At 40.4% G+C, this 13,766-nt stretch overlaps 1 protein-coding gene across 1 annotated transcript in view; it reads right to left on the bottom strand.

The window, feature by feature from the left end:
- Positions 1-13,766, bottom strand: part of CLIC4 (chloride intracellular channel 4) — a 61,319-nt gene that overhangs the window by 32,081 nt on the left and 15,472 nt on the right. Inside the window, exon 2 of the mRNA XM_050932259.1 lies at positions 666-775. Coding sequence (XP_050788216.1) covers positions 666-775 — 110 coding nt within the window. The remainder of the gene's footprint in view (positions 1-665; positions 776-13,766) is intronic.

The raw sequence follows: 13,766 nt of genomic DNA, 5'->3' as shown, positions 1-13,766 counted from the left end.
CATTTTTTGTCATGTGAGATAATTTAGTCACACACATACAATTAAGTGTCTCACATAGGAATATGGTTGGTCTGTTAATGCAGTATTGATCATTTAAGCCTTTGTGCATGGCAAAAGTTTTCCAGATAAATAATCAAGAATGCACAGCACATTAAAAAATAAAATACAGGAGTAACTGAGACATTGAGACCAACCTCCACATCTCAAAAAGGTAAGCAAATATAGGAATTTGTTCATAACGGACAGAGGCTGAATCGGCTTCTCAAACTGCGTCTGGTTCATAAGCCAGTTATCTATAGTCCTTGTTTAAATCAGTGTCTTATGTTACTTGTTCAGTTAAGGCAGCATCCACTAACATGTCTTCCCATGAGTTAGCTTTACAGAAGCCATCACTGGACATTAAAGCTGGCTTTCAATAATGTAAACAGATGAGAGAACTCAAACTGGGCAAGACCTTGCAACTATCATGCAGTGACGCACACCACCAAATAAGTATTCGACCATAGGGGCTTTAGAGAATATACCCATGGCACAGTGATTGCTGCAAGAAGTCAATTATGTTTGAAATAAGATATACTAAGTAAAATTTGGAAGCCTTAGACCTAAACACATCAGATTGAGAATTGAAGCTACTGTACATTTGACAGAGAAACAATGTTTCTTACCTCTTCAAGTCAACAGTTGTGACACTAAACACTACTCCCTTGAGCCACAGAATCATGAAGAGTCTCTGGGAAAAGGGACAGTTTCCTATGCTTTCACCATCACTTCCAGCCTGTGAAAGAGAAACAGGTCATTAATATCAAAGGGAACCAGTAGGTGTACTATCCATTCTGTGTCTCACACACCCCTTCCCGTTACTGGTAGCTCCTGAAATAAAAGCAGAGACTTGGTAGTAAGGTCTGTGACTAAGTTTTACCCATCATGTCTCCACCATGCCAGTATTACACAGCACTCACAAATCCCAGAGTCTCATCCTGACTAGCACCGGTTTCAGAGTAAAGGCTGCGAAGGATTCTCTGGGAGCAGCCCTTTAGCTGTTCCAAAGTCCTGCTCAGGTACCTGAAGGGATATCCTCAGGATATTACCATACAATACACAACAGAGGGGATTCCTCAGCACATTTTAAATGAAAATTTCCAGAATTGTTGGGTTTACCATCCTTCATCGTATAGTGCATGAAAAAACAGATTTAAAAGCTGTATTAAAAATATTGCTATTACACATCTTTCATTTTATCCTTTAACCCCCTGTGGCAGGGAGCACTCTCAATCCTATTGCACTTAAATGGCTAGTGGTAGAACTTCCAGATTGGCTACCTTGGGGACTGAACGTACGTGCTGAAGTGTTATTTGTATTCAAGAATACAAATAACACTTCAGCACGTACGTTCAGTTCAGAGTGTTGGTGCTGTCCACGCAGGTACGGCAAAATTCCTGTTCCAAGGAGCTTGCCATCTAAGATAAGCAACATATGAAGGATGGGAATAGATGGATAAGCCATACCATCAAAATGATATAGTCTGCTTCCCCTCTAACTCACCAAGGTTAGTTGTTTAATTACTCACAGGAGTAGAAATAGATATTGAAGATAAGGGAGTTGCTTTATGAGTCAGTTTCCATGTGAAAGGCTGTCTCAAACACAAAGTTTCGGTTTGAATCCAACACAGACTGGTAGTGATTGAAAGTTATCACCTGATGGCTGGTAAGTCGCCTGCATAAAACCACGTTGGGGGGTGATGGTCTCAGTCTCATTTCCAAAGGACAGATGCTTATCTCACAAAACCATCAGAACAAATGGAACCCCAAGTGACTTTCTCAAAAGGGGGAGAACTGTATAAGCCATTGAAGTTGAACCCTGTCGTTCCTAGAAGTCACAGTGAGGAACAAACAGGGAAAGGAGGGGAAATTGCATTACTGCTGCTTACGCAATATATGCATTTTAATCTCACAAGGGTATATAAGACTTTCTACTCTCCCACCCCTCTGCCAGGGCAGCACCATGCAAACCTCTGCTCTCCCATATGCTGGTGATGTGACTTATAAATACATTCAGGACTGTACAAGGATAGTGAGCATTAAAAAGGAGCATGAGACATTCACTTGCCACACACATCTCCATCCTAAATAAGATGCCAATAATGGAAAATGCTGCAGCTTTAACTCTTAAAATCCTAGCTCTTGCCCAGGCACTGGTTTGTTGTGCTCCCAATGACTCAAAGGAAATAAGCAGCAATGGATCATTAAGGAGAGGTGTGAAGTGCATGCCTCCTCTGGGAGTATAAACTTGGATGCCTGCATCTGCTTTGTTTGTGGCCAAGTTGCTTTTTATTGGTCATTTGTTGTGACCATTGTACAATGATTCTTTGCAACAAAGGCAGGACTGGCATTTTAGTAGAGATGTGAATTATGCTGCAGTTTTGCATACTTGTAAACCTGACTAACCTACTTGCTTCTCATTTCCTTCAATGACTGCTTATGGATTTTTTAAACAGTTTTTGATGTACGTAAAAATAGCTCATCTTTCAAGTATTAGATGATTCAAGAGCTTTTTAACATTAGGTGGCAACTAAACTTCACCTGAACACATCTTTTGATGGCAACATTCCAACAGATAATTCTATGTGGACCTTTCCACTTATTTCCCTTCTTTTGGGGTGAATTGCTATAGTAATGTTCTACCCCATTTCTGCTACCTCTCATCAAGTGAGTAGTACTGCAGTCAGCCAGTTTCAGTTAGTGACTATGTATATCGATTATATTGTGGATCTTTCGAGGAAAGGCAAGATTCACTATCTGCGGTCATAAGTGACATCATGGTAAGACTATCTTCATCCATACATGACAGGAACAATTTTCACACAGACAGTATCTTAGCACAACAAAGATCTATTGCATGATCACAATAAGGCACTCCACAGCATGCAATGATTTGTGTCTCTCATGACTGCTTTGCTAGGACAATGAATTTATGCATGTATGTACAGCTTAAGTAATGTTACATTTTTAGTGGTCTCCAGAAAAATTCCCAGGCAAGAAAGACAAGGTTAGAAACAGAAATCTATTAAAACATTTGAACTTTGTAGTTAAACATTGAAAAGTCAGGTAATTAGAACACTGGACCAGTAGTTCAAGGAAAAAAAAGCTTAAAAGCGTTAAGAAGTCTAGAAGTAATCTTAAGGTTTCATCATCAATCTTAGGGATTTCTGGTCACTAAATTCCTTTATTTCTAAGGTAAGAAATAGAAGTACATCTAAAGTTCACCATTAGAAGTATTCGGTTTTTAAATTTGAAAAAGTTTTATCCTACCTACCTCTATAGAAGTCTTCTAATTAAATTAAAATATCATTGAACAGTTGCCAACTCATGACTATCACAAGTCCAGCTAGATTTGGAGTTTTTCTTGAAGTCCCAGCTCCTGGACTCATGACTATACAAGAATCTCAGTTTTTATTTTAAAATGTAAGTTTCTGACCGTGAGTTCTGTAGACAAGCTTGAAAATGTGAAAAATTCTGAAGACTCAAAGACTAGAAAGCAATTGCAAACAAATGGTTTTTTTAAAACCTCACGATAATCTTATGATTTTGAGGGGCCCAACTCATGATTTTTAACACACTGTATTGGTCATGGTGTATCTGGCATCTGGGAATAGGCTACAGTAGAAAGTCCTCCCCAGGGAGCCTTTCCTGCATGTAGTCAGAGTAATCACCTGAGTTGAGAGGCAGATGGAAGCTTTGCTACTGTAATGTTCAGTAATTGCACTGGGCAGTTTCTTAATATAGATCCACTTCAATGATGTTTATAAGTTCAGAAAAGCATCCTCACTCCAGGAGCTCTGATGAAGACCCAAATATGCTGTAAGAACTGGTACCCGAAAGACCCACCAGCTCCTGACAAGCTTCAGCACTTCTGCTCTACAGAAACAGAGTGGTTCTTGGACTCAGTGGCTCTGATCCTGTAAAACTGAATGTCCGCATCACTCCCAGTCTGCAGACAGCATGAAGTTCATAGAGTTCACAAGTCAGTAAACAACTGCAGAAGTATCAGTAATCATTCAAACATTCCAAAACTCCTCAGAGGCACAAACCCCCAAATAAGGACACTTGAACAAACAGAGTTTGGAATCTGCAGACCAAGCCACTTTTCAGACAGGATGTTGCAAGAGAGACCAGAACATTCTGCAACTAGTAAAATACTTATGAACATTTTAAAAATCAGAAGTACCACAGGAGCTTCTGGAAGAAGGCCACCAGAATTTTCAGGTAGAGTTAGCTTATTGTATTTTAACACACACAAAGCTAGAAAGGAGTCACAAATCTGATTTATAATGGAGGCCTAGCTAAAGCCTTAACTGCAAAGCTTGTACTAGGACTCATCATTAGAGCTCCAGGATACCCAACTTCAATATCCCCTTTTCTCAGCATTTCTCCTCAAACACTAGTCTCATTACCACAAATATCCCTTTTGTCGGGCTGCCCCATTCTTTTGAATTATTTGCTACAGAAGGGACAGATAAGACCGTTTTAGTCATCATTTTACCATCATCATGTAGGATTTGAAGGAAGAGATGAAGACAAAATCCAGGCTAAAAAACTGCAGATTGTGCCTCCTTAGAATAGCTTAAAGTAAGTAATCAGTACACTGGAGAGACTAGATTTTACTGTATGCCAGTGGGAATGTAACCGCTATGATACTGAAACATGAAAAGTTTCTGTAAACAGCTCACCCCCTCCCATGACAGCAAACAGCAAACAGCTACTCCTAAGGGAATGAACAGTATACTTTGGTCAGAGAATACTGCAAACTAGCATCTCACCACTAACATTTTCATTTAAAAGTATTAGTTTCTGTAGGTCTCACTGCACTAGTTTAACTGTTTGATTTCTCAGGCCCCTCTGATAGAAGAATGGACTAAGCAGAAGCCCATATAATCAAACGATGCCAAAATACCACACAAATCCACAGAGCTATTCTACTGTGTACATGTAAAAATTGTCCAATATTCCATCAAAATTGTCAAATATTCCATGATGTTCCTATATCATAACATACTGGTAAGTTTGACAGAGAACAGATTGTGCCCCCAGAATCAGCACTCACTATACACACAGTTCTGATGAGTAACAGGCAGGCATCTGTACAGGACTTTATTTCACAAGTCAACCTGGTGATCATAAAACATTAAGTCTCACTTCACATAAGAAAGGGATATAGTCTAGTGACTAGGGGTGGAAGGGATAGCTCAGTGGTTTGAGCATTAGCCTGCTAAACCCAGGGTTGTGAGTTCAATCCTTGAGGGGGCCATTTAGGGAACAGTGATTTAAAAGGAAAAAAAAACTGTCTAGGGATTTGTCCCGCTTTGAGTAGGAGGTTGGACTAGATGATCTGAGGTCCCTTCCAACCCAGATATTCTGACTACAAGAGGGGACTTGAGTAAGGGCTCATTTGTGTGCCATACAACTTGTGACTTTGGATAAGGTCACTCCTCCTCTGAGCCAAAAATGTAAGGTTTATCTCATAAATGTGGTGAGAAGATTTGTAAAGTGCTTTGAAATCAGATGAAAAAGCTACAGTTTGCTGAGTGTACCAAACTAGAATGGCCAGGTTTGAAAGCTGATGATTTGAAACTGCAAAAAAAATTTACAGCAAAGAGATTTTGTAATTTAAAAAAAACACACAAATCAAAGTATTGGCTATGAAAATGTCAATCTGTGCGAGAAATTACAGCTCAAGAAAAGGTGCCAAGAAACCATTAGCCTTGGCAGCCTCTGCCGCCTGTCAGCCTGATAGAAAGGAATAGTAACATTCAGCTCCAAAATGATGTACTGAGGGCACAGAAAAGAATCTTAATGTTAATGACTTGCAGATGTAAAGCATTTCATATTCACGATCTCTAAAATTTATCAGCTGTGAAACTGGCACTGTTCTAAAGAAGCACGGTGCTGGATGGAAGGCCATGTCTTCCATCACTTCAGTTTTAATTCCACTGTAGAATTTCATGCATTGATAGTGAAAGATTACAAGAGTTGCAACTGTATAGACAAATCTCAAGTGCAGCAAATAGTTTTGTTTAATAAGATCACCATTGGGACGGAACTAAGATTAGTCAGTTTGGAGCCCAAAGCAGGACTGCTTTTATATCAAGCGCACAGGTCCAAAACTGTCAGGATCTTAGTTAAAAACCACTGAACTGCACCAAAACAAATCTTAGAAATTTGAAACTATTCCAATCATTATTTCAAATATTTACTCATAAGCATGCTCTTAGAAAGCAGATGCAACATTCTGGGTAGTGTTACATTTAATAGCTACTACAATATCGCAGTGCACAATATATAACTTATGAGGATGCGCCCCCTCAAAAAAGGTGAAATAGATTAGAAATACAGTTTTAACTTCTTCCATTAGTCACTTTCCTCTCCCACCCAGAGTGCAGTTTTCAAATAAATAAAAACTCCAATAGCATCTGCTTTCACTTAGCCTGTCTCGGTTTTCTGTATGATTTGAATCAGATGAGAAATATTAGTCCATTAAACAATGTCCTTTGATTTAAATAAAATCTAGATTCATTTTTTTAAAAATCTGAAGTGGAGAAGCTATAAATTGAATGTATGTTTTTGTCTACACACTAAAGGAGTAAAAATTCTGAGCACATTCTGGAAAATGAAAGAATGTCTTGAGAATGCCAAGGAACTTTTGGCTTCAGTCCTGTTGAGCTGAGGAATTCTGCTATGTGACTGTTTGCATGAGAGGTCCATTTTTACATAGGCCTGATGTTTGTTATATTTTGGGGGTGCAGCATGTGTGATTTGTTACAATGAGAAAAATGAGGAACAACTAAGTAGTGGTATTTTGAAGACAAAACTTTGAGACAGATCTGAATTTTGATTTGTTTTAATTATTGAAAGAAAAACAAACTATGTAAACAACTCTGAAAGTCAAACTACCTCCACTCAGAACTCTCCTACCAACATTTTTCAAACATCTGTCAAAGTCCTCAAACAGTTACATTATAACTGCATATTGATACCTGTGCTCAAAGCAAATGTTCTGTAGAGCCCTGCAAAATATGGCGTATAAATCAGTGGTTCTCAACAAGGGGTCTGAGGCACCCTGGGGGACTGCGAGCAAGTTTCAGGTTCCACCGAGAATGACTGGTGTTAGACTTGCTAGGGCCCAAGGAAGAAAGCCAAAGCCCCACTGCACAGAACTGCAACCCAGGGCACCAAGCCCTACCACCCAGGGATAAAGCTGAAGCTTGGGCAACTTTAGTATTGCAGGGCCCGCTCTGGTGTGGGGCTCCAGGCAAATGCCCTGCTTGCTACCCCCTAACACTGGCCCTGGCTTTTATTTGCAGAAAAACAGTTGTGGTACACAGCTGAGCTGCAGAGTTTTTATAGCACGTTGGGTGGCTGGGGGGGGAGTGGAGGGGGTGTCTTAGAAAGAAAAAGGTTGAGAATCCCTGGGTAAAAGATTTCAGCTGTTAAATAAGTATCAATTGTCTCCACTGCAACAGGATGTTGTGCTGACAATACAACAAAAATCCTGGGAAACAATGTAATAGTACTTTGGAATTCTCTAGCACCTCACCTATGGACATCAAATAACAGAAGAGTTAAGTCTCAAAGCTGTGAGCCAGGTATTTTTATAGATGGGTAAATTGAGGCACAGCAAGGTTAAATGACTAGTCACATAGCAAGTCAGAAGCAGAGCCAGGAAGAGACCAGAATTCAGCGCCAGGCTCTGTGGCTCTAACCATTTGACTATACTCCCTCCCTATTCAAACAGGGAATTGCAATGCTAAATTAATAGCATTAAGTCTAGATGCCCCAGTTTTGCTCCACCAGACTATATTTTGTGGGGAGGAAGGAAAAATAAGGGAAAGAGGGATTTCAGCACATACATCAGTTAACATCTGAAATCAAGCCCTCTGCTCCCCACCTCCATAAAATGCAATGACACTTACTAGCTTGCTGAAGAAACCATGAAATTATGCATACCTTGTATCTGAGATCACGCTGCAACATTCTGTAGCATCTCCAGTGAGCCAAGTACCACCAATTCACTTCACGTTAAGTGTTTTATTTCTGTGCTGAATCACATAAAAACAGCCATGCTTGGTCAGACAGAAGGTCCATCTAGCCTAGTATCCTGTCTTCCAACAGTAGCCAATGCCAGGTGCACCAGAGGGAATGAACAGAACAGGGAATCATCAAGTGATCCATCCCATCACCCATTCCCAACTTCTGGCAAACAGAGGCTAGGGACACCATCCCTGCCCATCCGGGCTAATAGCAATTGATGGACCAATCCTCCATGAATTTATCTAGTTCTTTTTTGAACCCTGTGATAGTCTTGGCCTACGCAACACCCTCTTGCAAGGAGTTCCATAGGTTGACTGTGCACTGTGTGAAAAAAAAAAAGCTTCCTTTTGTTTGTTTTAAACTCGCTGCCTATTAATTTCATTTGGGGACCCCTAATTCTTGTGTTGAGCATACATCATATTTTTATAGACCTCTAACATATCCCCCCTTAGTTGTCTTTTCCAAGCTGAAAAGTCCCAGTTTTATTAATCTCTCATCATACGGAAGCCATTCCATCCCCTAATCATATTTGTTGCCCTTTTCTGAACCATTTCCAATTCCAGTATATCTTTTTTGAGATGAGGCGAGCACATCTGCATGCAGTATTCAAGATGTGAGAATACCATGGATTTATATAGAGGCAATGGAGGAATAATAATCTGCTTGGAATCATTTAGCACAGATCTGAGCTTTTATTTAATGCCTTGTCCCTTAACTGGCAAACAAAACTAATTTTAGTAAAGTCTCTCTCAGAATCATCACGTAAGTAATAAATGCAAAACCATGGTGTAGGGCTATCTCTAACTGATATCACTAAATCACACCAATGTCATCAGTTGTAGGGTTTGTCTTTATAGTGGACAAATATGGGTTTCTTTCAAATCAGACCTAACTTTGCACAAATAATTTTAACAAAGGGTTAGGAGAGCTTTATACTTGCAGCACTCTTTCCAGTCATCCATTAATCTGAGTCACCACACCTTGGCATTTCATTTGTACAGTGAGAGATTAGAGGCAGGGGTTATCTTTTCACTCCCATGTTGTGCAGATAACATGACATTTTTCATCTGCAAGTGAATATTTTAGTCATTAAAGATTAAGGGATCACTAGCTCTGACAAAACTTGCCTTCTGTTTGATCAAGGAAGGTACACTGCTGACACCCGAAGTGTAACCTTGCCCCTGAACTACAATGTAGTCATGCCCAGTTTGAGCGGTGATACTGACAGTAGTCTGGATGCTAAGCTAGAAACTTTTCAAGCTACAGCAGATTCATTATGGTAGATGATGCGCAGTTCTATGAAGATGAATTTTTATGCTTCTGTTGCTAATTTAACACTGTTTAGAAAAAATGGCAAAATGGGCTCAACTGCTTTATAACTTAACTGACAAGTACATTAAAGTACTACACCTCTACCCCAATATAACGCTGTCCTCAGGAGCCAAAAAATCTTACCATCTTACAGGTGAAACCGCATTATTTCAAACTTGCTTTGATCCAAAGGAGTGTGCAGCCCCACCCACCCGGAGCACTGCTTTACCGCGTTATATCCAAATTTGTATTATATTGGGTTGCATTATATCGGGGTAGAGGTGTATATGGTATGAAAAATTTTAGTAGAAAGGGACAGGTATTCAAACATCATAGCCGAAGTCTTTAAAACCACCTCTGCAATGTTTTTTGTTTATATCATTTTATAGAAGGAAGCAAGAGATCCAAAGAATGGAAACAGGGAGAGTTTTAGCTCCCCTCTCCCTCCCCCAAAAAAAAAAAGGTATCAGGAGAAACTCTGTAGTGATCGGGCAAAAATATCAGCAAGCATTATTAAGAGGGCAATGAGAACCAGAACTATCACAGCCCACAGCTTCATTTTTTAAATTATTGACTGCTCCCCTGTCAAAGAGTTTGGTTCAATGAGAGGGTGAGCTCGCTGAAAAAGGAAAAAAAAAAATCTATCACCCCACTGACAGCTAGCCCAGAAGCTAGGACTGGATGATTGGATGGGTCACTTGAAATTGCCCTGTTCTGTTCATTCTCTCAGAGGCATCTGGCACAAGCCACAGAGAGAGAGGATACTGGGCTAGATGGACCACTGACTTGATCCACTATGGCTTGCTTATGTTCAGTTGTGAAATATGTTAGATGTATTTTTCCCCTTCATATCCATTCCTACCTCCCCACTCCCTTTTTATTATACACATAAACTGGATAGCATGTGATTCTTCAGATCAGCAGGACAGGAACTGGAATATAAAAGAGCAGTGTGGAAATATGTAGGAGGAGTTTGAAGTCCATGTAACACAATGAGGAACTTATGGAACCAGAATATCATTAAATTTGGGGTATAATTCTGGACTCAAGGTAGAATTGTTTCAAATAGCAAATCAGTAACAGGAACACACTATGAGGCAGAAATAATAAGGTCAAAGTGCACGCAGTGGGATATTTAATATATATTAGTCTCTGGCTCTGTAAATAAAATTGAGGCAAAGGGCAGAATGTTGGAAGACCTTGCACAGGATTATTTCCTAATTCATCAGTAACTAGCAAGGGAAACTCTCTCAGATTTGATATGCCAGAGAGCAGAGAAAGTGAGGTTTGGAAGAAGCAGGGCAGGAGTGGGGGTGCAAAATAGTAAAAATCTGAGTAACCTATTGTGAAAGAAGGAAAGTAATGAGACTGTTGGATACATTAGTAAGAACTCCCTGCCCCTTGAATAAAAAATTGAAATGGATTTGAGGATTCAACAGGTTTCACCTCTGGCGACTGTTTTCACACAAATAACTAAATAGAGCAGGAAGAAAAGCTGGGCTCTGCAATACTGGGACAGCAGAGATGTTGCCAGTCCGGACAGAAATATACTGGAGAAGTTATGAGGAAACCAGCATGATGCATCAAGTACTGGGCATGCTAGCAGAGTTAGCTTGATACTGCATGAGCAGTTAAGTTTACCCACGAAAAAGTTAAATAAATCACTGATCCACATAGGATTACAGATGGAGGAGCAGTTTTAGATGGATTAGTGAGGTGATTCATGAAGTGATCAGAGGGAAAACGTATGCAGCTATTCAAAAACCCAGAGAGAGATGAAAAAGTGGTTTAGAGGCCCATACATAAATACCTAAAACTGTCCATTACTACTGGTTCAAATCCAACTTGGATCTTTATCTTATCAAATTGTATAAATAAAGTTCCATACAGTTAACCATGTGAGTCTTTCAGATAAGACGTAAAAACTAAAATCCATGCAAGAACTATACGATTAAGTGTTTGCTATAACACTGACCAAAATGTCCCTACTGTTGAGCAGCATGCTGTGTACCAGTTATTTGTTGTTCTCTGCCCAAGAAATGGCTGAATCTCAGTGACACTACATGCACTGTGAATAGTTTGAAAGGCATTTTGGAACCCTTCAAGATGAAAGATGCTCTGTCTAAAATATTAACGAAGTCTCATCCAAAAATCCCAACTGTCCAATTATTACAGTGGCAGTTCAGGAAACCAAAATGTATTCTGAATCCAATATGCAATGCTCCCACTTGCTCAGTTAACTTGACTATCTCCAGGATTTTCTTTGGACTCTGCACTTCGATGCTAATGACCAGAATAAAGCTGGCCCTAACACTGTTGATGTCCTATGATGGCAAAGTAAGAATTTCCACTTAATTTCCTTTTCCATCTTGCTGCCCCAGGCTTGTAGGGATAGACTGTGTCCTTGCTTAAGTGACATTTTTTGTTTTGGACTCTACTGCCCTCTCCCACATACACCTCTACCCTGACATAACGTGACCCGATATAACACAAATTCGGATATAACGCGGTAAAGCAGTGCTCCGGGGGGGTGGAGCTGCACACTCGGGCAGATCAAAGCAAGTTCAATATAATGCAGTTTCTCCTATAACGCGGTAAGATTTTTTGGCTCCCGAGGACAGCATTATATCGGGGCAGAGGTGTACAACTAGCCAGGTGAAGAATTAGTGGGACCTTTAAAGGGCAAGAGTGGGTAGTTAGTGACAGATGAGGCTGATATTGCTGAGAGCCTGAAAGAATTCTTTGCCATAATATGCGAGAGAAAAACTGAAGGTCAGGGCAACAAAGAGGTCTAGTCCGCACGCAGAGCGAACAGCCAGCAAGACTTCATTTCACAAGGCAGAGACTTCTTGGAATGCCAGAAAGATCTTCTTGCCAAGTTTCAGCCTAGAGCAAATATGCTTTGCTACAGAGTTACTGTGAACCAATATTATTAGTTACTGAACTGGCAATCAGAACATTGACAAGCCTGTAACAATAGTGGTAGCTGCAAGTTCTGCTATAAGATAAGAACTCAATATCTAAGCTGCGTGTCTCCAAAATGCACTGAAATGGAGCAGCTGAGTCATTCAAATTCTAAAATTGAAGCTATTTTAGATCGACTTTACCTAAAGCAGTTAGCCAGTTTTCCACTCACCTCCCTCCATCTCAGATGTTCTGTTTCTTATATGTATGGGTGGAATACAAAGAGCTAGAGAAGCCAACTGCAGGCAAACCATTAACAAATGGAAGTGTGATTCTTTGTAGTTAAATCAATTGCTAATGAGCAAATCTCTCTATAGGAATTACTTTGGAGTGAGCCTGCTGCATTTCAGTATCTGTGCACCAACAACCTTTTGAGGATCCCAACACCGCACCTTTGTAACAGTGGCCCCTACAGCGTGATATTAACTTCCCATCCACATTCATTTCCGAACAGCCCCTCCCCACTTTTAAGACCTTTGTAATTATTTTTTTTTCCAGACAGGTACTGTGCTCTAGTTAGAGAATAGTATCAGAGGGGTAGCCGTGTTAGTCTGGATCTGTAAAAGCAGCAAAGCACATGCATCTGAGGAAGTGGGTATTCACCCACGAAAGCTCATGCTCCAAAACCTTAGTTAGAGAATAGTCATTGGCAACATCCTGCCTGCCTTCGGAAGCAGAGCCAAAGAGACCCTTCACCAACCAGGGGCTACCGGGGCAGGGGGAAGAGAATTACTGCAATCTTCCCCCACACCCAGCCAAGCTCCCCAATGAGGCAGTTGATAAAGGGGTGAAACAGGAGACAGACACTTCCTTTTGCCTCTGGCTTTTCTCATCTTAACTCTTTCCTTGAAGCCTGCAGGGTCACTACCCATGGAAACATCTCTAAAGCGGAAGCATAACTGAAGGGAAAGTCTGCCCAAAAACCAAACGTAGTCCAGACAGACAGCTAGGAATTAGACACATTGAGCCAAAAATGTCAGAAATTTGAATTTGGAATTTTCTCTAAAAAAAAGCTCTTTAGCAGGGGGTCTGGTTGAACTGGCCCACTGCTGTGCAGGCAGATAAGGGGTAGGGTGAGGAGAGAACAGGTCACTCAGCTACTGACTATGACTGACAGGTCTAGTTCTGCTCCCAAGCTGCAAGCAGGCTGAAGTATTATTCACTGAAAGAGCTACGTGGATCTTAGCATGAAGAAGTAGTGTATCTACAACAACCAATCATGTGGGGATAGAACAGAACACATTTCAGAACATTTCCCTCTAAGCTAGTGTACTTTGTAACCTCTGTGTGGCAGGATATTAGAGCTAAGACTTGGTAAAAAAGAAAACATTCACTAACTAGTTTACACTATAAGTTTCTTTGTTCCAGTTTGGGAAGTTTCTTGCAGTACATGTCTGTCATGTTTAT

Source organism: Gopherus flavomarginatus, chromosome 22 (assembly GCF_025201925.1).
Source record: "Gopherus flavomarginatus isolate rGopFla2 chromosome 22, rGopFla2.mat.asm, whole genome shotgun sequence".
NCBI classification, from domain to species: Eukaryota; Metazoa; Chordata; order Testudines; family Testudinidae; genus Gopherus; species Gopherus flavomarginatus.
The sequence above is the reverse complement of the archived record's forward strand: the minus strand, read 5'-3'. Positions and strand labels throughout refer to the sequence as shown.